Here is a 27,679-nt window from a genome sequence, read left to right as displayed (position 1 = left end):
TTAATGTACCGATTCTGTCTAATAAGTTCTGCCAATGGTTCAATACTAATGGCAAATAATAATGGTGAAAGGGGGCAGCCTTGTCTAGTACCCCTTTTTAGGTTGAAAAATCCTGACATACAGCCATTTATCCTTACCCTAGACTTTGGATTCAAGTATAATACCTTGACCCAAATAATACATTGTGGATGAAACCCCATTTTATTAATATAAGTTCGAGAAATGACCAATTAACCCTGTCAAATGCCTTCTCTGCATCTAGGCTAAGTAGCATTGAGGTTTACTTATTTTCTTTGGCCACATACATGATATTTAACAGTCTCCTAATATTATTTGTTCCCTGTCTTCCATTAATAAATCCTGTTTGGTCTGGATGAATCAGTTTTTTATTTTATTTTTTAATTCAGATTGACATTAATTAACTTAAGATCATCAGATCTGTATTTAGAAGGGAAATCAGCCTATATGAAGCACAATTGGATCTTTCCTTCTTTGTATATCAGTGATATTATAGCCTCAGACCATGTATTTGGTGTTTTTCTCTCCTTTAGAGAAGAATTATAAACTCTTAATAATATTGGGACCAGATCTATTGAAAATTGTTTATAGAATTAATTTGGGTATCCATCCATCCATATCCATGCGTTAATTTTGTTAACTTATTTTTTTTAAAATAATCATTAATTGTATTGGGTTTGTGTTTTTGGTTTGGTGAATCATAAAAATCTTTATAGTAAGCAGCAAAGGCGCTACTACCTCTTTTCGGTGGAAAACTGTTTTATTAGTATAAGGATGCTTTACTTTAGCAATTGTTTGATTAGCTTGAGCCTTGCGAATCTGGAATGCAAGCAGGCGGCTGGCTCTATTACCCATCTCATAATAATGCTGATTAGTAAATCTCATTGCTCCTTCTGCTTTGTGTGTTAATAAGCAATTAAGTTCTTGCCTGCACTTAGTAAGTTGTTTCAATATACTATTCTTTTTGTGTAAATGACGTACCTTCTCCAGTTCCCTTATTTGTTTCTCTAACTCTAATTGCTTTTCAGTTTGTTTCTTTTTCCTTATTGAAGACATAGCTATTAATTTTCCTCTTAGAACTGCCTTTGCTCCCTCCCACACATTTGTTGGTGAAATGTCAGCTGTGTCATTAAATTCAAGATACTCCTCTATTTCCTTTTCAATGTTCAGTCTCCAGATGTTCAGTCTCCAGTATTTGTATTGTCTTTCTTGGTTCAAATGAATAGTCATTACAACTGGGGCATGGTCTGAAATAGTAATAGGCTGCATATCGCAATCTCCAACCTTGTATAAGTCCTGTGTGGATACACAAAAAAAATCAATACGGGAGAAACTTCCATGAACTGTGGAGTAAAATTTAAAATATTTAACCTTCGGGTGTTTAGAAAGAAATACCTCAGTAGGACCTAGTTCATTCATTACACTGATGAGCATTTTAGATTTTCTACAGGGAGGCCCATTAACAGAAGGCAATTTATCAATTTTTGTATTTATTACACAATTAAATTCCCCTCCCAAAAAAATCATCCCCTTAGCCTTACATGACAATAACTCCGCTACTGATTTAAAGAATTTCGGGTCATCTTCGTTTGGAACATATATATTGAGCAATGATACTTCCACCTCTGCTATCATACCTACTACCATCACATATCTACCTTAGGTGTCTTGATATTGGTCTATTGAGTAAATTTTACTGAATTGTTAATTTATATCACTACCCCTTTGTTTCTTCCCAATTCAGAAGTTGAGAAAAAAACCTGATCTACCCATTCCCTTCTTAACTTTCTATGTTCATCATCTGTAAGATGAGTTTCTTGTACAAAGGCTATTGAGCATTGTAGGTGTTTCAACTGAGATAACAGCTTTTTCCTTTTGATAGGACTGTTTATACCATTTATATTGTAAGAGATCACTTTCAAAGCACCCATATCCAGTCCACCCAACTTACAGTGAGGGAAAAAAGTATTTGATCCCCTGCTGATTTTGTATGTTTGCCCACTGACAAAGAAATGATCAGTCTACAATTTTAATGGTAGGTGTATTTTAACAGTGAGAGACAGAATAACAACAACAAAATTCAGAAAAACGCATTTCAAAAAAGTTATAAATTGATTTGCATGTTAATGAGTGAAATAAGTATTTGACCTCTTCGACTTAATACTTGGTGGCAAAACCCTTGTTGGCAATCACAGAGGTCAGACGTTTCTTGTAGTTGGCCACCAGGTTTGCTCACATCTAAGGAGGGATTTTGTCCCACTCCTCTTTGCAGATCCTCTCCAAGTCATTAAGGTTTCGAGGCTGAAGTTTGGCAACTCGAACCTTCAGCTCCCTCCACAGATTATCTATGGGATTAAGGTCTGGAGACTGGCTAGACCACTCCAGGACCTTAATGTACTTCTTCTTGAGCCACTCCTTTGTTGCCTTGGCTATGTGTTTTGGGTCATTGTCAAGCTGGAAGACCCATCCACGACCCACTCAATGCCCTGGCTGAGGAAAGGAGGTTCTCACCCAAGATTGGACGGTACATGGCCCCATCCATCGTCCCTTTGATGCGGTTCAGTTGTCCTGTCCCCTTAGCAGGAAAACACCCCCAAAGCATAATGTTTCCACCTCCATGTTTGACGGTGGGGATGGTGTTCTTGGGGTCATTCCTCCTCCTCCTCCAAACACGGCGAGTTGAGTTGATTGCCAAAGAGCTCGATTTTGGTCTCATCTGACCACAACACTTTCAACCAGTTCTCCTCTGAATCATTCAGATGTTCATTGGCAAACTTCAGACGGGTCTGTACATGTGCTTTCTTGAGCAGGGGGACCTTGCGGGCGCTGCAGGATTTCAGTCCTTCACGGCATAGTGTGTTACCAATTGTTTTTTTGGTGACTATGGTCCCAGCTGCCTTGAGATCATTAACAAGATCCTCCCGTGTAGTTCTGGTCTGATTCCTCACCGTTCTCATGATCACTGAAACTCCACGAGGTGAGATCTTGCATGGACCCCCAGACCGAGGGAGACTGACAGTTATTTTGTGTTTCTTGTCACCTGTTGTCACCTTCTCACCAAGCTGCTTGGCGATGATCTTGTAGCCCATTCCAGCCTTGTGTAGGTCTACAATCTTGTCCCCGACATCCTTGGACAGCTCTTTGGTCATGGCCATGGTGGAGAGTTTGGAATCTGATTGATTGATTGCTTCTGTGGACAGGTGTCTTTTATACAGTTAACGAGCTGAGATTAGGAGCACTGGTGGAAACACTGGGGTATATTCAGTGTTTTACACCTGTTCACTATTTCAGACAATTTTTCTGTATTGAATAAAATACAAATTAATGCTAACTTGCATTTGTCACCACACATGCAGTTTATTATAATTTTTCAATCATTTTGCAGATTATTTTTAGTTTTATTCATTTTGAAAAATAGTTGGATATATAATGTGTGTAATGTAAAACCCTTTAAGATTAGGCTAGCCTATTGATTATGAATGCAGCTTGTTTTGTGGGTATTTGCCAGGCAGTGGTGGGGAAATCAATAAACAGTAGAATTATCTCGGGTGCTGTTAATGCTGGTATGGTTTGATGGGCCTGTAATAGTGGTCACTGTTGTGTTCATCATCTGCATCAAGAGGTGAGCATGGGCGGAGTCTGGAAACTACGATCACGATATAACGTGTCTGCATGGGCTCTGTGTGACGTCTACATGACATGGAGAGTGGTGTAGCATTAAGTGTGGGGGTGTATTCTGATAAGAGCATTCATAGCTCTGAGCTGAAGCTCTGATCTAAAGAAGACCTCTCCCCAAAAGTTATCAAATTTCCTTAGCTCATCAGCGTGTGATCTGGTTTACATCAAAGTGGCAGTCTTGGGAGGATGGCACTGAGAATAGGACAAATAGCTTGAAATCCCTGCTGTGAGATGTCTGGGGAAGGGGGCCTGTAGGTAATTAAAACTCTTTGAAATGGACGAGAGCCGAAATCCCGACATAGAGCTACGAACCCAGGCCAACCGGCATTTCCAAAAGATGGCATGGATTGACATCAGTCATAAATCAAGCTCCCCTCCAATAGGACACTGGGGGCTGAAACCGAAATCCAATCTCATAAACTCAAGAACCAATCATCTATTGATCTGACAGACTATAAGGAACAGCGGACAGTCTTTCTCTCTCTCTCTCTCACCTAAACCAGAAACTCGCTGCCACAGCTCAACCTGTAGCTCTGTTGCCAGAACCAGAACCAGAAACCAACTAAGTCTTTGCCGGCAACAGAAGAGTTAAACTGGGAGAAGGAGATTGAGCTGTACGAAGAATTCTTTTAAAGGACTTTATTAAATAAAGAACTTTATAGACTGCGCTGCCCGCCTGTGCCCACCTGATCAGTGGTGTTTTACAGCTGGACAATTGACTAAGTCGACTGTATACGAAAGTGTCAGTCATTTAAATAGCTATTTGAGTCTTAAGAAACTTGACCCTTGGAACAAACAGGGCCCTGCTTTCCTCAAAGACTTCGTCTTCAAGTAACTACGGTGGAACCCCTGCTTACAAAGAAGATTTTGTGCACAACCTTGGAGCCTTCAAACCAGTGGAAAATCTGTTTGGAAACGACTCTACTTTCGCGAAACCCCAACTTCCAGGTGCATCGACTGAGTGGAAGTTCTTGGACAAAGCCGAACCGGACTGCCTTTGTTCCCAACCACACGGACCTCGTGCCGTGTGCTGTTATCTGAGCCCGAAGACAGAGAGGCCTCTCTGCGACGAAGTTCAGATAAGTTTAACAGTTTGGAGTTCATGATTCATGACATTTGAGAAATCAATTAGAAATGTTAATCTGTGATTCATAACTCTAGAATGTGTAATATCATTTAGTTTTCTTAAATATAAATGTGTGTTGCATTAAACTGTTTTGTTGATAATTTTAGAAATAAAATCTGTCAACGCCGAGAAATATCTTCTCATTCCTGTTTAACTGTTTAGTCTGAAATTGACACAAGTTAATAGACATTAGATTATTGGTGGCCCTGCCTATCCTTAATCATTGAATAATAATCAGTTAAGGGAAATTGTGGTAACAAGTAATGATAGGATCTTTCTCGGCACCTAAACGTAAATGAGACTGATATATATATAACGAGAAATTACCTGACATAAATACTAACCTGCGTAGTTATTTAATGTCTGACTAATAATACTAACGAGAGACTCACCTTCGTCTTACTAACCGGTATTGTAGTCAATGTGTTTATAACCTTTTTTGTTTAACGATTTGTGTTATCATATGCGATCCCATGGTCTTTGATTTGGTCACGGAAGTGATTTGTCTTTGATTTGTTGATCTAGAGTTGAATTTTAATTAGTTTTTCCCTTTTGTATAATTAGTGTAGTGCTACATTTAGTCTTAGTGTTTGTTTTGAATAAATTTGACAATTTATATCTTTGGAATTGGTGTCTGCGTCCAAATATTACAGAAATTGAGTTCTACAAGATTCCAGGATTCGTGATAAGGTGATACTATAAATTCACTTCTTTAATTGAAATTTATAAGTGTACCTTACGCTACATAGTCAAGCAGAAGCTAAAAGAATATGCTAAGCTAACTCAGCCTTTTTATTTGGTTATAATTTGACACAACATAATACGTGTTTTCCCCTCATTCCTTCATTGCAAGGACATTAAGATGCTACATGGAAATAAAATGCTAGATTAATCTCACAATCATTATCACGATCAGAAAATAAACATTAAATCTTACATTACACTATTTATCTTTCCGCTGTAGATAGGACATTGTCCACAGTTGAAAACACGTACTCTGTATTGTATAAAATACAAATTAAAGTTAACATGCATTCGTCACCAAGCTAACAGTTTATGATAATATTATAGCGACCTCGAGCCTTGCTAAAAGGCCTGGGCCTTTTAGTGATGTGGTAAGATCCCTGCATTGTGGCGCCTGAGAACGAGGTTCGACTCCCTGTTGTGACCAGAACCCCTAAATCGTTACAATATGCTTTGTATGAGCTGGATCATTTTCATTCCTTTTGCAGCTTATTTTTTAATTTTATTTAATTAGAAAAATAATCAGATATAGAATCAGTGTAATGTGTAATGCTTGTTTTCTCAGTCAATCTAAATAAATAGTTGAACTGAAAACTCATAGGTTAACTGGTTTCTTTTTTAAGGTTCTTTTTATAGGGAAGATGTGGTCAAGTCACAGTTGTGCAATAATCATTTATTTGTGAAAAAAAAACTAAAATTGTGCAATTATATTACTGAAAATAAGTAATATTAAGCTTCTGCTGGATTCCTGATAGAAACAGATAATACCCGATTTCTCCTCTTCTCATCACAGGGCAGCTTAGGTCAGTCTTGTCGGGCAGGCAGCGGGTGTGTCTCTCTCTTCCTCCTGCTCTTCTCTTGTAATGATCTCCTTCTTCTTCTTCTTGAACTCCTTGAACTCCTGAACTAACTTCTCTTTGTTTGTCCCTAGTTTTATATGGTTTCCTTTCAACCAATCACATTTTGGCAGCACAACACCATGAGAAGGGTGTGTGATACAGATGTAACTTAGAGGTGGGACTCAGGACACATAGATAAGCCTTCTCTCTTAAAGGGAGTGCTCCTAATCTCAGATCGTTACCTGTATAAAAGACACCTGTCCACAGAAGCAATCAATCAATCAGATTCCAAACTCTCCACCATGGCCAAGACCAAAGAGCTGTCCAAGGATGTCAGGGACAAGATTGTAGACCTACACAAGGCTGGAATGGGCTACAAGACCATCGCCAAGCAGCTTTGTGAGAAGGTGACAACAGTTGGTGCGATTATTTGCAAATGGAAGAAACACAAAATAACTGTCAGGCTCCCTCAGTCTGGGGCTCCATGCAAGATCTCACCTCGTGGAGTTTCAGTGATCATGAGAACGGTGAGGAAACTTCCCAGAACTACACGGGAGGATCTTGTTAATGATCTCAAGGCAGCTGGGACCATAGTCTCCAAGAAAACAATTGGTAACACACTACGCCTTGAAGGACTGAAATCCTGCAGCGCCCACAAGGCCCCCCTGCTCAAGAAAGCACATGTACAGGCCCGTCTGAAGTTTGCCAATGAACTTCTGAATGAGTCAGAGGAGAACTGGTTGAAAGTGTTGTGGTCAGATGAGACCAAAATCGAGCTCTTTGGCATCAACTCAACTCGCCGTGTTTGGAGGAGGAGGAATGACCCCAAGAACACCATCCCCACCGTCAAACATGGAGGTGGAAACATTATGCTTTAGGGGTGTTTTTCTGCTAAGGGGAGACAGTAGGTGAGGATCAGTGTCTTGAACTGAATGTGTGCCGCTATCGGGAGCCAGTGGAGGGAGCAGAGCAGTGGAGTAGCGTGTGCGAATCGTGGCAGAGAGACACCAGACGAGCCGCAGAGTTCTGGATGAGCTGGAGTGGTGGGTAGTAGATGCAGGCAGGCCGGCCAGGAGGGAGTTGCAGTTGTCCGGGCGGGAGAGGACCAGTGACTGGACGAGTAGCTGAGTCGAGTAGTCGGTGAGGAAGGGACGGATCCGGCGTATGTTGCTCAGGAAGAATCTGCAGGTGCGTGTCAGCGTGGTGATGTGCTGGGAGTAGGAGAGCGCAGGATCGAGGGTGACTCCTAGATTTTTAGCAGAAGAAGAAGGAGAGAGTGTGGTGGATTCCAAGGGGATTGAGATGGGGAGGTCAGCAGAAGGTGAGGAAGAGTGGGGGAAAAAGAGGAGATCCGATTTGGAGAGGTTGAGCTTGAGGTTGTGCAAGTGCATCCAGGCGGATGTTCATTCCCTCTGCTCCCATTGGAACTGGAACAGTGAGGTTTATGATTGCCATTGAGTCATTAGAGTGGAAGATAATCAAATAGCCGCACCAGTCAGAGACGAGACGGTTAAAAAATAGGAAACTCCTTAGTTACCGCACACGCTGCTTAATAATTGGATCAAAAAATGGAATCAGTGTAGCCTGATCTTGATCTGCTTCTTACAACACCTTTTCATGATCCGGATCCAGTGAGCTTGGATACCAATCCCATATTCTGATCCTTTTAGTACAATTGGCCCCAAAAGTCTGTGATTCCTGATGTAAAATGGGGCCATATAAACTTGTAGACCAGTAGGCACACCAACTTAATAAAAAAAAAAATTGAATGGCACACCTCCTGCCCACCCACCTGACATTCTGCCCATTTTTCATGTTTAAAATAAAACATAACTTCCAGTGAGAAACCTCAGCACATCTTCATGCACAGACTCATTTAATTCTTGTAGCAGCCTATTTATTTTTAATTAATGATACATTTCTTTCTTTATTATTTTAGTTTCTTTAGATGCGAGATTCTCATGAGTCCTAATCAAAGTGTTGACAGACACTAGTTGAAAAACTATCGACATCGCTTACCAGGATCTTCCCTCGGTAATCATTACTGATGGTGATGAAGCTGTTGAAGACCTTGACTGTCACTACCTTGGCAAAGGACACTCGTGGGAGGCCAGATGTATAGTTCTTTTAAAAGTTTTATATAACATCTCAATCATTACCAGAAACAAAAAATATGCAGCACATTACCAGAAACAAAAAAATATGCAGCACATTACCAGAAACAAAAAATATGCAGCAAACAGAAATAGGTAATACAATGTATTAAAATGTCACAGCATGTGAGTAGTTTTGTAGCAGGCTATGGGGGCTTGTTGCCCATATCCAAGTCATTTAAAATATTTCCTCAGAAGCTTCCTAAAGAGGGGCTTAAGTGGCAGTGCAGGGGCTAGGGTCTGAACTAAGACCTCTTCACAAGTCTCTATTCCCTTCTCTGTTTCAAGAGCAAACTTTAGCCATTTGCTCTCCCTTTTTAACGGTCTGCAATATGTTGTAAATGAGGTTGAGGCAATTATATTCAGACAAGTTAAGGGCTGGTGGATTTTCTATACAGGGGTTTGATGTAGCACAACTTCCTAGCACATTTGTTTTGTAGGCTATTAAAAACGCACAGGATCTGGCTATTTATTTATTGATTGATTTAAGTTGTATGATGCCACAGCATTAAGGCGGTTAATGTCCAGAAACACTGGAAAACGGAAGATGCCTTGTAATTGATTTATTTTATAATGATTATTATCATTATTGTAGTATTGTTTTATGTCTTTCTATGGTTTGGTTTTGTAAATAGTATTATTACTTCACAAGATTAGTAAACAAGAGGTATGGATACAAGACAAAGTGTGGTTTAAAAGATTAATTCCACTATTATTTATTTCAAACCAATGGCAGGGATGCCTACATTGACCAACTAATGGCCTATTTAAAAATAAATGTTTGGTGGGGGGTTAAAGACACATTAAGCTTTCTAAATGTTGATACACCTAAAAACTGTTAAAAATTAAATGACTACGATATTTAACAAATTAATAATTGTAAGAATAAATTGCATCTAAATGGTTACCCTGAAAGCATGTGATACAGTTAAGAACCTTGATTTACTACTAAGTCTGGCTGAACCCGATTCTCTAGAGTTTAGACCATACAGCACTGAAGTGCCTTATTCAAAATATGACACTCGCCATTGTCTGTAATGTTATAAAATAGGTTGATAGATAGATTTCTCAGGCTTTAAAGACAATGAGCCATAGTTACACCTCAGTATACAAGCTATATTGGGAAACTTACTCTCCCCCTTAATTTTAAAGTAAGGCTCAAATAGCTGAATTCAAGAGTGAGTGGCTTGTTCTACCAGTTTGAGAGGTTTAAATCTTTTTTCTAGTCTCAAGAAGTATTTGTATTGGTGTTTGACTATATGTTTAATAGTAAGCTAAAGAGTAATATACAAGAAACAAGTGTGTAACTTTAAAAGTAAACACCCTCTTTTCTAATTTGTGTTACCAACTGCTTTAGGTGCTAAAAAGTCACAAACTGAGTACTGAAAACCAGTCAGCTATGAGGTAGGGACTGATAAACCCCCTGCAGAGGCCAGACCAGGGAGCCTAGGCTGTATCACAGGCCAAGGCCCAGGGCAGTAGGGGAGCTTTTAGTTTTTTGTATTTACTATATACATAATTGAATACACCATTAAACTTTACATTCATAACATAAAAATACAAACAGTAGGGTAAAATAGAGGAAAGTCAGACAGGAATGTATCACTATACTTATAATTGCGCTATATGCGGTCTGTATAAGATGGATTACGGTGTTAAATAGATCAAACAAAATCAAAGAAACCAACAAAGAAATACATTGTATGATGTTATTAGGTTTTCATGTTTCAGAACCTTTTTATGGGTTCATAAGAATAATGTGCCTAAACTAGATCTCTCTGTGGATATCTCAATATACACACGTTCAATGGAATATGTAAACACATGTAGTTGTTTTAAGCTATAAATAGACTGCCTGTAGGTGAAATAACTAAATACATGTTTGTTTGCCCTGGGCCTTGGCCTGTGATACAGCCTAGGCTCCCTGGTCTGGCCTCTGCAGGGGGTTTATCAGTCCCTACCCCATAGCTGACTGGTTTTCAGTACTCAGTGTCAGGGTCTCTAGGGGAGGCCCGCAGGGTAAGGGAGTTAGGACCCAGGTGCAGTTCATGTAGAGTTGGCAGACAAGACAAATGGGCTAGGCAAGGATGTGGTCGAGGTCACAAGCAATGGTCGTAGGAACAGGCAGACAGACAAGCAAAGGTGAGACGGAATCGAAAACGGGAAGACAGGCGATGGTAATCAAGGAGCCGAGGAGATAAGGAGCGAGGAGACAAGGCTTGGAATCGCAGACTGGGCTGATGAGACTTCACCCCGAGTGAGGGCAGTGAAGGGTTTAAGACAGGGAGCAGGAACTGGGAAGAAAGGTGCAGAGCCAATGGAAACAGAGGTAGAGTGAACAAGTGCACATGGGAGACCGGAATGTTAATAGGGTGATTGACAGGTGAGAAAAGAACAATGAGGGGAAAGGAAAGACATGGAGATAGCGGCCTCTAGTTGAGAGAGAGGGTAAGGGGTTAGAACCATGACAGTACCCCCCCCTGCACACCGGACACGACGGGGACGGCCACATGACAGGAACTGAGTCAGGAGGTCTGGAAGGCGGCCACAGGAGCGGGGATATGGATCAGGAGGTCTGGGAGGCGACCACAGGACGGGAGCGGGGTCCGGTGGCCGGGAAGGCAGCCACAGGATTAGGACAGGCTCCGGAGGTCCAGGAGGCGGCCCCAGGACGGGAGTGGGGTCCGGTGGCCGGGAAGGCGGCCACAGGATTAGGACAGGGTCTGGAGGTCTGAAAGATAGCCACCAGGCAGGGAAAGGGTCCGGAGGTCTGGAAGAAGGCCACCGGGCAGAGGCAGGGTGCGTAGGCAGCCACTGGGCAGAGACAGGGTGCAGGTGAGGCTGAGGATGTGCTGGACACTCTGGGGGCAGCACCGAGGAAGGCAAAACCACAGGAGGCGGCACCATTGGAGGCAGCGCAGCCTCAGGAGGCAGGGCCGTGGAAGCCTCAGGAGACGGAGCCGTTAGAGATGGAGTCCTGGAAGGCTCAGGAGACGGAGACGGGGAAACTGTGGAAGGCGGTGCCGCAGAGGCCTCTGGAGGCGGCGCCGTGGAAGCCGCAGGAGGCTGAGCTGTAGAGGCCTCGGAAGTCTCGGGAGGTGGCGCCTTGGAAATCTCAGGAGGTGGTGTCAAGGAAGGCAGCGGCGGAACCACGGGAGGCGGCGCCAAAGAAGGCAGAACCACGGGAGGTGGCGCCACAGGAAACAGAGCTGAGGGAGGAGGCACCAAGGGAGGCTGAACCACGGGAGGCGGCGCCACTGGAGGCAGAACCGAGAGAGGCAGCACCACTGGAGCCTCAGAGGGAGCCTCAGGAGGCGGAGCCGTGGAAGGCGGCGATGACCGCTGGGCACTCGGGCTGGGCGGCGGCGGCGACCACTGTGATCAGGACCTCTGGTTCAGTGGCAGCGGACGGGATCGGGACCGGGACTTCTGGATCGGCGGCAACGTCCGAGCTGGACAGCGGCGGTGGCCGGGCACTCGGGCTGGGCGGCGGCGGCGGCGGCCAGGACCTCTGGTTTGGCGGACGGGACCGGGACCCAAACTTCCGGTCAAGGTTCTTAACTGTGTCACATGCTTTCAGGGTAACCATTTAGATGCTACGTATTCTTACAATTACTAATTTGTTAAATATCGTAGTCATTTAATTTTTAACAGTTTTTAGGTGTATCAACATTTAGAAAGCTTAATGTGTCTTTAACCCCCCACCAAACATTTATTTTTAAATAGGCCATTAGTTGGTCAATGTAGGCATCCCTGCCATTGGTTTGAAATAAATAATAGTGGAATTAATCTCTTAAACCACACTTTGTCTTGTATCCATACCTCTTGTTTACTAATCTTGTGAAGTAATAATACTATTTATAAAACAAAACCATAGAAAGACATTAAAAAAACTACAATAATGATAATAATCATTATAAAATAAATCAATTACAAGGCATGTTACCGTTTTCCAGTGTTTCTGAACATTAACCGCCTTAATGCTGTGGCATCATACAACTTAAATCAATAAATAAATAAATAGCCAGATCCTATGCGTTTTTAATAGCCTACAAAACAAATGTGCTAGGAAGTTGTGCTACATCAAACCCCTGTATAGAAAATCCACCAGCCCTTAACTTGTCTGAATATAATTGCCTCAACCTCATTTACAACATATTGCAGACCGTTAAAAAAGGAGAGCAAATGGCTAAAGTTTGCTCTTGAAACAGAGAAGGGAATAGAGACTTGTGAAGAGGTCTTAGTTCAGACCCTAGCCCCTGCACTGCCACTTAAGCCCCTCTTTAGGAAGCTTCTGAGGAAATATTTTAAATGACTTGGATATGGGCAACAAGCCCCCATAGCCTGCTACAAAACTACTCACATGCTGTGACATTTTAATACATTGTATTACCTATTTCTGTTTGCTGCATATTTTTTGTTTCTGGTAATGTGCTGCATATTTTTTTGTTTCTGGTAATGTGCTGCATATTTTTTGTTTCTGGTAATGATTGAGATGTTATATAAAACTTTTAAAAGAACTATACATCTGGCCTCCCACGAGTGTCCTTTGCCAAGGTAGTGACAGTCAAGGTCTTCAACAGCTCCATCACCATCAGTAATGATTACCGAGGGAAGATCCTGGTAAGCGATGTCGATAGTTTTTCAACTAGTGTCTGTCAACACTTTGATTAGGACTCATGAGAATCTCGCATCTAAAGAAACTAAAATAATAAAGAAAGAAATGTATCATTAATTAAAAATAAATAGGCTGCTACAAGAATTAAATGAGTCTGTGCTTGAAGATGTGCTGAGGTTTCTCACTGGAAGTTATGTTTTATTTTAAACATGAAAAATGGGCAGAATGTCAGGTGGGTGGGCAGGAGGTGTGCCATGCATTTTTTTTTTTTATTAAGTCGGTGTGCCTACTGGTCTACAAGTTTATATGGTCCATTTTACATCAGGAATCACAGACTTTTGGGGGCGGTTGTACTAAAAGAATCAGAATACGGGATCGTTATCCAAGCTCACTGGATCCGGATCATGGAAAGGTGTTGTAAGAAGCAGATCAAAGATCAGGCTACACTGATTCGATTTTTGGATCCAATTATTAAGCAGCGTGTGCAGTAACTAAGGAGTTTCCTATTTTTTAACCGTCTCGTCTCTGGTGCGGCTATTTGATTATCTTCCACTCTAATGACTCAATGGCAATCATAAACCTTTCAGAAAACTATACTGTGCTATATTGCTGACAAGTTTATTCATTAAACAATCTTAGTTGTTCAATATGTTTCCCAATGCATGTTAATTTCAGTGTGCTTATGCCTCATTGTACACTGGATTTGACAAGTCATTTGTAGTCTGTTGTGCAAAAAGTTTTTCGTCAAGGACATTGCCCGTTGGATCTGTTAAAATCACACAAAGTGCACAACCGGTTCCAATTTCTTGCACTGTTGTGCGTTTCTTTAACTCCTCAAATAAAAGCTTTTTAAAAAAGGTTAGTTTTAAGAAATGTCTTAAAACTATGGAGTGTAGGGGTGCTTCTAAATGTTGTAAGTCGCCATGGATAAGGGCGTCTGCCAAGAAATACAAATAATAATACAAATAATAATAAAAGTGTTGTACAGCTGTGGAGCTGCTACAGGAGGCTCTGTCACCTGTCATCTTGAGTTTGCAACAGGGGTGCTGGAGAAATTAGAGTTTTACATGATAATTTATGGTTCAACATTATACTGTTTATTTGAAATTACAAATCATTGTAAATAATGTAAATCACATTTTTGGTGTTAATCTGTACTTAACCAGACTCGTCTACACTTATAATGTTATGTATTTGCTGAAACCTGACAGTTGCAAAACATCTCAAGGCTAAACGCAGTTTCAAACTTGTGGGTAAAGCATGACTTCGCTTCAGTGTTGGTCCCACTACATGGATCAGTCACGTCTGTGAGGATTAATATGCTTTGTTAATCTGTACTAGATTTGAGCTCAGATTGAGATCAACCTTAAGAATGGAACCCAACCTGCCCCTGGAGATTTAAATTGTTATAGAGCTCTAATAGAGAGTGAGGCTAAAAGGTCATTGCTCAAATACAGTACAGCTGCCATTGAGGTTATATAATGAGAGAGAGACAGAACACTCGGAAGTGATTCACCTGGCAAGACAAACCCAAATTTATTCTAAGAACTGTTACTGCATGACAAATTTCTGTCCTTTCTCTCTAGGTGCATCAGTGAACCTATAAATTGTCTGTGTAGCACTAACACTGAACACTGTATATTGTCCCGATTTGTCCTGCAGGTAAATGGTATTTTGACTTCCCTTCCATACTACATGAACAATAGCCAGGGCCAGGCATACAGAAGTGGCAGGTTTGGAGTATTTGAGACCCACTTTGGTCTCCAGGTGATGTTCAACTGGATCAGCGAGGTGAAGGTCAGGGTGACCAAGCAGCTACACCAACGCCACGTGTGGCCTGTGTGGCAATTACAATGGTGACAAGAAAGATGACCTGCTTATGCCCAATGGTCAAAAGGCCAATAATCCTACACAGTTTGGAAACAGCTACAAAGTGGGCGATGCCCCCTGCTCCTCTGAGTGTAAAGACTGTGCCCAGACACCTCCTACCCCAGCTCTATGTGGCTGACTGTGATCCCAAAGGGCCCCTGGGCGACTGCCTGGGCAAGGTAGACTATGATCGCTTCCATGGCAGCTGCATGTTCGACATCCAGCTGAACAAGGGCCTACAGAAGGCAGCTTGTGATGCCATCGCCGCCTATGTGGAGCAATGTCAAGACGCCAGGAGGCCAAATCAATTATTGGAGGAAGAAGGACTTCTGTGGTAGGTTTGTCTTTTGTTCATACTTTAACACACCGGAAATGACCACTTTTCGCAATCATACCTGCGTGTGCCCTTGATACACGTTGAACTGTGCTCCTCTTCCACCTTCTGCCTAAAACAGATCAATCAATATTCCATCAGTTGCATCTCCACATGTCTATAACCACATGTCCTTAATGACTTGTCCTTCACTATTCCATTTGTCTCAGCTCTTTCCTGCCCGAAGAACAGCGAGTACAGCACTTGTGCTCCCGGGTGCCCTGCCACATGTTACAGCATGAGTGCCCCCACCGGTTGCAAAGCTGCCTGTAGAGAGGGCTGCCAGTGCATGCCAGGCTTCCTGCTGAGCGACGAAGAGTGTGTGCCCATACAGGAATGTGGTTGCAAGCATGAGAACCGCTACTACAGGTCAGATCAGATCTTCTACACAGACGGAGACTGTCAGCTTCGCTGTAGTTGCCAGTCAGGCATTGTGGCTTGTCAGGTTGCTTCCTGTGGTCCCCAGGAGATGTGCAGGGATTTAGATGGCGTCCAAGGTTGCCACCCCAAAGCCTACAGCACATGCAGTGTGTCGGGCAACTCACATGACTTCCAGGGAGCCTGCAGCTACACGCTGGTCACAGTGTCAAACTCCGCTGCCGTCAACTTGCCATGGTTCTCAGTCTTTGCAGAGAAGGAGCATGTCATGGTGGGCAAGGTGTCCACAACTCGCTCGATTACTGTGAGGGTGTTTGGGGTCTCCATCACCCTGGAGAAGGGATTTCCCTGGCAGATTCAGGTGAGTCAATGCTAACATTAATGCAACATAAGGAGAGATGTTTCTGATTTTCTTGTTCACAGATGAATGGTACCCGTGTCAACCTGCCCTTCTCTCTGGATGGAGGGATACTTCAGGCTTCCCAGGCAGGCATGGGGATAGTGGTGCAGGCCAACTTTGGTTTGAGAGTGACCTATGACCTTTGGCAAACGGTCTTGGTCAAGGTGCCATCCACATACTCAGGTGTGATTGGAGGACTCTGCGGAAACTACAACAACCAGAAAGATGATGAGTTTGCCCTTCCTTTAGGTGGCCTGGTGGGCAGCGCCAATGAGTTTGGGATATCCTGGAGAATGGAGGGTGGAAAGGAGCTGTGTGGTGATTTCTGTCTGCAGGGAGGCTGCCCCAAACTGGGAGATAAGGAGAGAGAAGAGCTGACAAAATCTGACAAGTGCGGCCTGATCTCAGCTCCCAATGGACCACTGGCCGCTTGTCACCCAGTGCTTCCCCCAGCAGGCTTCCTGGAAAATTGCATTGCCAACAGCTTCACAGTGGGAGGCAAAACAGAAGCCGTATGTCTGGGGATCCAGGCTTACGTTACTGCCTGCCAGGAGGCTGGGGTGACCTTGAAAGACTGGAGGAGTCGCAGCTTCTGTCGTAAGTACTGGGGAACCCCGATGCATTTCAGTAATGTGGCTCTAACTTCAATTTTTCCAGACACTTCTGCTTTTCTGTCTATTTCACATCCTCATGGCTTAGTGAATATTACTCAAGTTGTGTAGATCCATGCACCACAAAGATGATCACTTTTTTGTGATCTCTTTCTGACCCCATGGTACTGAAATCAAGTGAAATACTTTTTGTGAGAACTCATCTGGGAATCACAACAGTATCTGTTGACACAGTTTATTTAACAGCAGAAAAAAGCCTGACAAACCAATTTTGAATAATGTGAGTACGAACGGCAGAGACATAACACTGTACATTTCTGTCCCTCTCTTTCCTGTACAAGCTTTCTCATGCCCTGCCAACAGCCACTACAGTCTTTGTGCCGACACATGTCACAACAACTGCATGGGGATAACCAACCCGCAGCTCTGCTCGAAGGACTGCTCAGAGGGATGTGAGTGTGACACGGGCTTTGTGGCAGATGGGGATAAGTGTGTCGAGATACAGGACTGTGGCTGTGAGGTGGATGGGATGTACTTGAAGGTAAGCAATGCTCTAACTCAGTGAGAGTTAAGTAGGTAAAAACAAAAATACAAATAAAAAACTAAAACATTTAGAAATATATACAAACAACTACTGGAAAGTTGTAGGCCAGAGCACCCTATGAAACTCCTGGTGGTCCCAATACCAATGAGTCATCTATATAGCTCAGACGTTGGAGGATATGAACCATTTCACAGAGAGTTTTTCATTATTTTCAGAAATTTAGTTATATTTATTTATTTAATCATCTCCATTCAATTAGTTAGTTTTGTTTCCATACCAGTGGTCTGAAATCCATGCAAGGTGTATTTTAGGAGCAATGGGGTTGTAAAATCAATGCCTCATCCTCGCTTCCCTTTCCACACAGAGTGGAGAGATCATCTACATTAACAAGTGCACCCAGAAATGCAGCTGTAGCTCCAGGCACAACTCTATATGTGAGGAGACCTCCTGCCCAGCCAACACCCAGTGTGCGGTGAGGAATGGGGCCCTAGGCTGCTGCCCCACTGATGTCACCTGCATCCTGTAAGGGTTCTGTAGGATGGTCACCAGTCTCAGGATTGGGGGTCACTTTGATGTGGTTGTCCACCATGCTGGAAAGCAAGCTGGGAACAGCAGCTTCAGAGTGGTGGCCGGGATCCAAGAATGTGGCCAGGACAAGTCAAGCCTGGGTGTGGTGTTTGCCTTCTTCACAGAAACTCTGGTCACTGTGTCGGCGAAGCAAAAGGTCTGGGTAAGAGTTAATCAAATCCTGGATTTCCAAGGACTTCCTACCTCAGTGGTGAGGCCCCAGTTAATCCAAGTCATATTAATTCAATCATGAATGTATTTACCTTATTCTTCATATTTTCCAGCAATGGTTAATTTTAAGCCAGTGTCTCCCCTCACTGATCCTGGAGAAGCTCCCAGTGTCTGCTGGCTGGCTGGCGTTCATTCCAGCTCCAGTTATTGCTATTGTTGTTGATGTCACCCACTGACATTACTGATCTCCACCTATTTAAGGCCTGAGAACAACTGCCAAGTCTGAAATACAATTATCATTAGTTCAGTGAAAAATTAAGACCTCAGCTAGGATGACAACCAGAAGACACATGGGCTCCTTCAGATGCTAATTTGGATTGAGCTGCAAGTGTCCTCAAGCCTAAAAACAGTGTTTAATAATACTAAAAATAATAATAGCCAACCTTTTTTCTTTCTTTTTATTTTATGGATGATTGTTTTTAAAACGATTTTAAAAAGGAATCTTAATTGTTTTTAAAGATTTAGTTGCTTTTAAACCACTAATTGTTTAGGGTTTTTTTGGTTTAGTTTTGTTATATTCTTTTGTCAAATACATTGACCGTTTTGGATTTAATTTTAAATGCATTGGACCTTTTTTGTTTGTTTTTTATTTTTTACCTTTTTAATTGTTTCTTTATTTTGTCCAATGCATTTTCAGTTATTTTCAATGTATTTGACTTTTATGTTGGTGAGCAGTTTTTGCTTTAATCACGTTTGTTTTGTTGTTTTGGGCACGTTTATTTTGAAGTTAATTGTTTTGTTTTTTGTTAAAATCTCAGATTTTAAAAATTTTAAGTGATTTTAAGAATTGATTTTTTCATAAGTATTAAAAAATTGAATTGTTTTTATTCATGAAATGTAAAATACTACACCAAATAAAACAGTATCTTTACAAGATTAGCACACTATTTATAAACTATCACTATCTCTATTTTAACCAACTCTAGCAGTTCTTTCTCCTGGCAGCTCTTGCCAAACGAGTCTAGGATGTGGGCAAACAATATAAAACCTACATATTTCACAACACCACAGTGTCATATTGAATATTAAACACAGACTGACAACTGCTAGCACGACAGAATGTGGAAACCAAGACTTGTGTATTTATGTGACAAAGCATATTAATACATGGTCTTTGAAGAGTTTCCAAAATACCTCTCTTTTCTAAAGAATGGATTGCTTGAATAAATATACAAGGAATAAAATGTTACACTGTAGAGTTGAGGATGAAGATAAAATACAAGATACTGGGTGGGCGGACAGATGGATGGACAGACAGAAAGACAGACTGGCCGGCAGACAAGCAGGCAGACAGGAAGACATATTTACATATTTGCATGTATATATGAACCTGTCAATGTAAAATTAAATATCTTTACTGAGTCGTCAGAGCCTCCAAATGATTAAATGTTATTTGATCTTTTTCTAAAAAAGCAATTATAAACTCTCAATACATTAAATCATGACATGTAATGAACCAGATCCAACCTTTCTTAGTAAGACAACATACATTCCCAATAACCATCATCTAGTGACAACAGAATAGCAAGACACCAACAGCTATCTGGACTGACACAGACTATTGGTTTTAAGTGTTGCATGCAAACAGTCTTCAAGTGTAAGACAAGGGCCACATGTATGCAACATTGATAAATACAACCCAGGGGGCCGTCTGCCAACAGAGAGTGAGAAACATAAGTACTTAATAGTGCAGCTTCAACCCTCACTAGTAGCTTAACTTCAGTGGGTTGAAGCAGGTTCAGCAGCTCAAGAAAGGCACAAGAGTGAATGTAGGGAATAAAGGAAAACTGGACTTCAGTTTCTGTGTTAAACAACTATAGCACTGGATGAACTCAGCTACTCGTCCAGTCACTGGTCCTCTCCCGCCTGGACTACTGCAACTCCCTCCTGGCCGGCCTGCCTGCATCCACTACCCGCCCACTCCAGCTCATCCAGAACTCTGCGGCTCGTCTGGTATTCTCTCTGCCACGATTCGCACACGCTACTCCACTGCTCCGCTCCCTCCACTGGCTCCCGATAGCGGCACGCATTCAGTTCAAGACTTTGACCCTCACCTACCGCTGTCTTGACCACACTGCACCAAGCTACCTTCAGTCACTCGTCTCTCCATACATCCCTTCCAGACCACTGCGCTCCTCCAGTGCCAGAAGGCTAACTCTGCCTCCTCTCCACTCTCCCTCCTCCCTCCTTCTCATCCCTGAACGTGGTGGAACGACCTGCCCACTGAAGTCAAAACAGTAGAGTCCTTGACCTCATTCCGGCGCTTACTCTTCCCGACAGTACTTGTAATATTAGTCCTCTATCCCTGCTAGATAGCACTTGAGCTTATTATGCTCCTTGCGTTCTTGATTGTTTTCCTCCTTGCTGCCTTTCCCATAGCCCTAGCCTGTAACCCTACATCTTGACAGCACTTTCACCGTCCAGGATGTAGGAAGTCTCTTACTGTACTTGTGTAAATTGTAAATTGGAATCTGTAAAATGTATTTTGAACTGTTATGTTTTAGCTAAGTTGAACTTGTAATGATTGATGCCTTGTACTTCTCTGTATTTTTGCACTTATGTTGTAAGTCGCCCTGGATAAGGGCGTCTGCCAAGAAATAAAAATAATAATAATAATAAATAATAATGAAAGAGAGCCAAGAGAACTGGCCTTTCAGTACCAGCGCTCCCTCATTCCCCGGGATTCCCCTGTTCAATCAGAGCTGCCCAATACTGCACTGCCCAGGTTTCATAGGCTATGGGGATGCCGGTTTGTCCAGTGCAGAGTAAGGTAGCGAACCTAAACAGGCACATTCTGTCAAACCACAAACTTGACATTTCCAGTGCAGGCAAATAACATGCTAAACAGATGACAAAACATACAAAACTTTTTATTTTTCTTTCCTCTTTTTCCTTATCTGTTGCATCTGTGTATCAGAGATTAAAAGTAGCAAAAGTGGTGTCTGCAAAACAAATATATAAATAATGTCTATGTAGGCCTATGTAGCAAACTATCTCTACATCCCACCATAAGAAAAAATACATAAAAAATCACTGTAGTAATATTTCCTGATCCACACATGTAGTAATAATATAAACCTCTGTGTTTGTATTTGCACCCCGAATCTCATTAGAGTCATGAATGATGTACATTGTACATGTAGATAAGACCTGCAATGTATCTCCATGTTTATTGAATCATAAAACAAATTCTGTTAATAAGAGTAAAGCTCAGGAATCCAGTGAAGACCTTCACTGTACACAATTAGCAGAGAGTCATTAACACAACACTGAGTGACTAACTGTAAAAAACAAAAACAGATAGGAGGAAGAAAACTAAACAACCTTTTTTTTATGTGTAATTGCAAAATATAAGTTCCTGTGTTTTTGTGAGAGAGAGAGAGAGAGAGAGAGAGAGAGAGAGAGTGGGGGAAAAAAGGGGAAATTATTATTTTTTGTTTTGCTGAGTCACTTAATTGTTGAACAAATATCAGTTGCTGAAGCCCACACTTATGTAATTAGTCAGTGAGAAGAGTCTGTGTGGAAAGGAGCTCCTAATTGCTGATTGTTGGTAAAGGTGAGTTACAGATCACAGCACAATAACACCACTACTTGGTAAGTAATAACATAAATCTTGCTTGAGTAGGTCAAGTTCTCCAACACCATAACACCACAGCATAGAGATAATGCTAGCTCCCTGCATACACATTATTCATTTTAGTCTGTTTGTGCTTGATTTTAGTTGTCTTTTATTAGGCCTTATATTGTACATTGTGTCTATTTACATGTTGACTGGATGTTTTGAGAAACATGTATTTGTTGCAGAAACTGTAAGGGTGACTGCAAAGCAAGAAATGTGACTTGTTTAAGCATGCAAAACTGCAAATGGAAATTAAACCCAGTTGTCTGCTTTAAATATTTCCTTCACATTTCGCCAAATGAAGAGAGAACAGAGTGTATCTTTTTTTTTCTTTTTTTTTTGGACCATTCTCCATCTCTCTCTCTCTCTCAATTCAATTCAATTCAATTCAAGGGTGCTTTATTGGCATGACAAACAGTTTTGTAGTGTTGCCAAAGCAGTTGATATTATATACATACATTGAAAAATAATAAAAGGTAAGAAAAAGGAGAATTTTTTTTTTGAAACATTACAATATAATTTATAAATAAAATCTTAATAGACATGTACATTTACTTTATTTATAGTTTACAAGTTTACAGCTGGTGCTCATGTATGTTTTCACAGTGAGCCCCTCAGGCTGTGGCAGGCGGCTACATATTGGGCGGCCAGGGGGGCTGTGTGTCCCTCCCCCAGGAGGATAGCTATTTTCTTTTAATTTATCAATTCAGAAAATGATTATATAATATTTATGAATTTATTAAAGAATGTGTCCCTTAATTTGGCATATTTTTTGCAGTGGAGGAGGAAGTGCATCTCTGTCTCGACCTCTCCTGTCTCGCAGTGACCACAGCGCCGCTCCTCTCTGGGCAGCCAGCTCTGCCTGTGTCGGCCCGTCTCTACGGCCAGGCTGTGGTCACTGAGCCTGTACTTGGTCAGGATCCGTCTCTGCTTCGTATCTCTGACAGTGAAGAGATACTCTGCCAGGGTGTATTCTCTGTTTAGGGCCCGATAGCAATCCAGTTTACTTTGGGATTTGGTTTCATTGTTCCAATGTTCCAGATAGGAGGTTTTGGTTATCTTTATGATTTGGTTGACTCTAATTGGGGGCAGGTAAGCAGTGCTGACCTGAAGCTGGTCTCTGTTCGCAGTATTAGCGGGGGTCAGTGCCATGAGCTTCAGGGCCAGCTGACTCAGGGGACTCTTTTCAGGGCTGAGCTCTTGGGTTTGGAGGGCCTTGTCCTGGAGTGAGTCTGACTCACTTTTCTTCAGGTGCATCCAATTTCAGTGCTCTTTTCTTTATATTAATGAGAGTTGGGAAACGGCCTAATTCTGCCCGGCATGCGTGGTTTGGTGTGTTCCTGTGCACCTGCAGTATGTTTTTATAGAATTCAGCATGCAGGGTCTCTGTTGGATGTTTGTCCCACCTTGTGTAGTCCTGTTGACTGAGTGGACCCCATACTTCACTACCGTACAGGGCAATGGGCTGGATCACGCTGTCAATTAGTTTGAGCCAGATTTTGACTGGAATATTAATGTTATAGAATCTTCTTCTGATTGCGTAGAAAGCTCTTCTTGCTTTGACTTTGAGTGCCTTCACTGCCAGGTTAAACCCCCCTGACGCACTAATAGTCAGGCCCAGGTAAGTGTAGTGTGAGGTGTGTTCTAGGGTAGTGTTGCCTAGCGTGAAGTGGTATTTGTTTCCCTGAGGTCTGGCCTTTTTTTGGAAGATCATGATCTTTGTCTTCTTCATGTTTACTGCCAGGGCCCAGGACTGACAGTACTGCTCTAGCAGTGCCAGGTTTTGCTGAAGCCCCTGCTCTGTGGGCGACAGCAGGACTAGGTCATCTGCATAGAGCAGGAATTTGACTTCTGTGTCATTTAGGGTGAGGCCAGGGGCATCAGACTGCTCCAACACAGTTGCCAACTGATTGATGTAGATGTTGAACAGTGTTGGGCTCAGACCACAGCCCTGCCTCACTCCCCGCTCCTGAGTGAAGAATTCTGTTCTTTTGTTGCCAATTTTTACTGCACATTTGTTTTTGGTGTACATTGATTTTATAATATCATAGACTTTACCCCCTACACCGCTTTGAAGAATTCTGTAATAAAGTCCCTTGTGCCAAATGGAATCAAATGCCTTTTTGAAATCAATGAAACAGGCAAAGATTTTGCCTTTACTTTTTTGGTGGACGTGTTTGTCTATGAGGGTGTGTATGGTGTAAATATGATCTGTAGTGCGGTGATTTGGGAGGAAGTCAATCTGACTCTTACTCAGGACACTGTGCTCGGTAAGGAAGGCCAGTATCCGGGCGTTGATGATACTGCAGAACACCTTCCCCAGGTTACTGCTCACACAGATGCCCCGGTAGTTGTTAGGGTCGAATTTGTCTCCACTCTTATAGATTGGGGTGATCAGCCCCTGGTTCCAGATGTCAGGGAAGTAACCAGTACTGAGGACCATGTTGAACAATTTAAGCACAGCCTCCTGCAGTTGTGCGCTGCTGTGATTGAGCATCTCAGTGCTGATGCTGTCCAGGCCGCAGGTTTTTCTGGGTGGAAGTGCCTGGAGCTTTTTAGATAGTTCCTGTAGGGTGATTGGAGCGTCAATTGGGTTTTGATTATTTTTAATTGATTGTTCTAGTAATTTCAGTTTTTCCCTGGTTTCAATTTGTTTGTGTGTCAGATCATTTTGTTGGATATCTTTATAAAGGTTTTCAAAGTATTTTTTCCAAATGGTTCCATTTGTATTGCCAATTCTTGTTGTTTTGTTGAATTTAAATTGTTCTACATTTCCCAGAACTGGTTTTGGTCAACAGATTTCTCTATGTCTGTGAGTGTTTTGTTTGTGTGTTTCTGTTTTTTTATTTTTAAGGGTGTGTTTGTAGTGTTTTAGGGTCTCACAGTACTGCTGGCGTAGTTCTGTGTCTTGTGGTTGATGATGTTTTTGATTGGATTGGTGCCTTAAATTTGTTCGTATTGATTTACACTCATCATCAAACCATGTCTGTGTGTGTGTGTGATTCTGGTTGATCTTTTTCTTTGTCTTTTTAAGATTTGCCATTGTTGGCTGCAATTTGAAATATTTGATTGATATCATTTATGGCCAGATTTAGTCCTGTCACGTCAGGCTGGTACTGTGAGCTGAGGAAAGTGTTGATGATGTTGATTATTTCTGTAGAACTGATTGCTCTGTTAAATTCTTCTGTGCTGTTTGGAGCCCATCTGTATGTTTGATTAAGATTGTACAGCTTACTGGACTGTGTCTGTGTGTTGCTGGCTGACTTCTTCTTTTCAGGAACACTGATTTAATGGTATGTCTCTCTCTCTGACAGAGAGCAGAAGGACAGAACTGAAGCTGCAGCTATGGGTGTGGAAGAGACGCTGCGCTTACTGGGGGCGACTCTGCTCCTCCTGCCTGGTAACACTGACTGCCTGATTCAGTATTTGAACACTGACTACAGCCACAGCAAATGGAGATAACACCTGTTAAATACAGCTTATTAATGTGAGGCCAGCATGTCATAAACAGCTGCATATAATAAGCAGTGTGATCATATGCAAGATCTGCAAAGTATACAGATATCAGTAAAACAACTGACATGACAAAACTAATACTCACATAACATACCAAACAACTCATCCAACAAAATTATCTTATTAGAATGGCAATTATGATGATGGTGTTTATGGTGAAGATTATTATTATTATTATTATTATTATTATTATTATTATTATTATTATTAATAATAATAATAATAATAATAATAATAATAATAATAATAATAATAATTGACAAATTAGACTACATCATTATCTATAACATTTTTTCACCTGGTAATGTTTGTAAATTATTTTTAATGTAATTTTGTTTGTAAGCTCTTAATAACTTTATAACTTGGACAAATTCTAAATAAGTTACATCTTTTGTTTCATCACCTTTTTACAGTTTAAGTAGAATTTGTATTATGTAAATATTAATCTGTGCTGCCATTCATTTTTTTGTTTCCATTCAAAGCAGTCTTTTGTTTTACAATGCTATGTCTCAAAGGCTTTCTTCTGTAAGTTTGGTGTTCTTCCTATATGTAATATTGATGAATTACTTTCTCTGTGTACTGATTATTTAACTGGTGTTTTGCAGGTGTGCTGGGTGGTACTCTGGTGGTGACGTATCCAGTGTCACAGATCTGTGCCCTGAGGGGCTCCTCTGTGCTCATACCCTGTACCTACGATTATCCTGAAGGAGCCACAGTGACAGAGTGGAAGTGGACGAATTTACCAAATAATAGTAACTATGATCAACCCCCCTTTATTTATCACAGTAGAGGGGAACATCTTGACACTAACTACACAGGCAGAGTGCAGTATACTGAACAAGACAGGAGCTGCAGCTTCAAGTTGACAGGTATAAGGAGCTCTGACAGCAGGAAATATTATTTCAGAATAACAATAGACAGACACCCAAAATCAGTCCTGGGTCTGAATGGAGTGAATCTCAGTGTTGCAGGTAAGATTTTAAAATCCCTTTTAACTAAAATAAATGTATAAAATGTACAATTGTAATTTGTTTTTATCTTTTGTTTGTTGGAAACTATACATTCCAGCGATTTGTTTTTCTCTTGTGGAGTTTATCGTTTGCTTCTCCTTTGTGCCTGATGGTTATACAATACTCCTCTATTTAGACAAGTCCTCCTTCCAACTGCTTATCTTGCTCAGTTGCTGAACACTTCAATCAGGTCTGTGTTTCCTACTGGATCCCACAGTACCCATTCAAGCAGAGCACCTGTCAGATCCATTCATAATCTGAACTAACAGCTAATTTATTTTCCTTTTTACCAGATGGTCCCTTGACAGTTAAAGTGAAAACAACAAGACACAGCCCAGTCATTCTAGAAGGAGACAATGTGACCCTGACCTGCAGCACACAGAGCTGCTCTCCAAACCAGACAGAGTTCACCTGGTTTAAGGATGGCCGGCCCACCTACAACACCACATCAAACACACTGAGCTTTAATAATGTTTCCTATGAACACTTTGGAAACTACTCCTGTGCTTCAAAAGACAATACAAGTGTGCAGTCTCCACAGATCACTTTGAAGGTTGAATGTGAGTCTACAGATGAAAATAATATTTCCAGTTTGTCAGCTTGAAGATGTGAATGATTCTGTACATTTTGTTACTAAACTCTTAACGCAGCCCAGGTTTACTAGACATTTTATTAAAATCAAAAACTGAAGACCTTCTTTGATAGAGGACACTGAATAGGATTGTATTATAACATTATAATAAGAAGAGTACTGGTAGTGCATATTAATAGTGAAACAACTAAATGACGGTTGACTGCTTTCTTTCAGACGTCCCAAAGAACACCTCAGTGTCAGTCAGCCCCTCTGGTGAAATAGTGGAAGGCAGTTCTGTCACCCTGACCTGCAGCAGCAATGCAAACCCACCAGTGCAGAACTACACCTGGTTTAAGACCAATGGAGCTGCTGTCTGGGAGAACGGATCAGGGCAGAGTTTCACCATTACAGAGATCAGCTCTGGAGACAGTGGGCAGTACTACTGTGAAGCACAGAATAAACATGGAGCTCACAACTCTACAGCTGTAACTCTGCCAGTGACAGGTATGATACATTTAATACAATATATCAAAAAACAGAACTATGAGGAAGACACTGTTGAAAACCTGCAAATTCCTAGACAATTCAGAACGCTGCCCAGTCCAAATTCTATATCTTTGTGGAAAATGTTTACTCACTCAACCTGCATTTCTGACTTGTTCAGTAAAAAGAATATTTAATTTCTGTCCAGTCTATATCACCACAATAACTCTTCACCATCACACGGCTGTAACACCTTTCCTTTCACGCAAGATGCGCTCAGTCGTCTCTCATTGCTGCCAACTCCTAACTAGATAGGGGACCTCGTGAG

The 27,679-nt window shown here is 41.6% G+C and overlaps 2 protein-coding genes across 2 annotated transcripts in view; both read left to right on the top strand.

Annotated features, from left to right (window-relative positions):
• LOC136764882 (IgGFc-binding protein) overlaps positions 1-27,679 on the top strand; it is a 128,373-nt gene that overhangs the window by 50,554 nt on the left and 50,140 nt on the right. The gene's annotated exons all lie outside the window — the stretch shown is intronic.
• On the top strand, positions 15,888-17,877 carry LOC136765038 (alpha-tectorin-like). The gene is made up of 4 exons (XM_066719513.1): positions 15,888-16,157; positions 16,220-16,793; positions 17,149-17,348; positions 17,716-17,877. The coding sequence occupies exons 1-4, from the start codon at positions 15,888-15,890 to the stop codon at positions 17,875-17,877; spliced, it is 1,206 nt and encodes a 401-aa protein (XP_066575610.1).

This window comes from Amia ocellicauda, chromosome 12 (assembly GCF_036373705.1).
Source record: "Amia ocellicauda isolate fAmiCal2 chromosome 12, fAmiCal2.hap1, whole genome shotgun sequence".
Lineage (NCBI taxonomy): Eukaryota > Metazoa > Chordata > Actinopteri > Amiiformes > Amiidae > Amia > Amia ocellicauda.
Note: the sequence above shows the minus strand (reverse complement) of the source record. Positions and strands in the feature narration are given on the sequence as shown.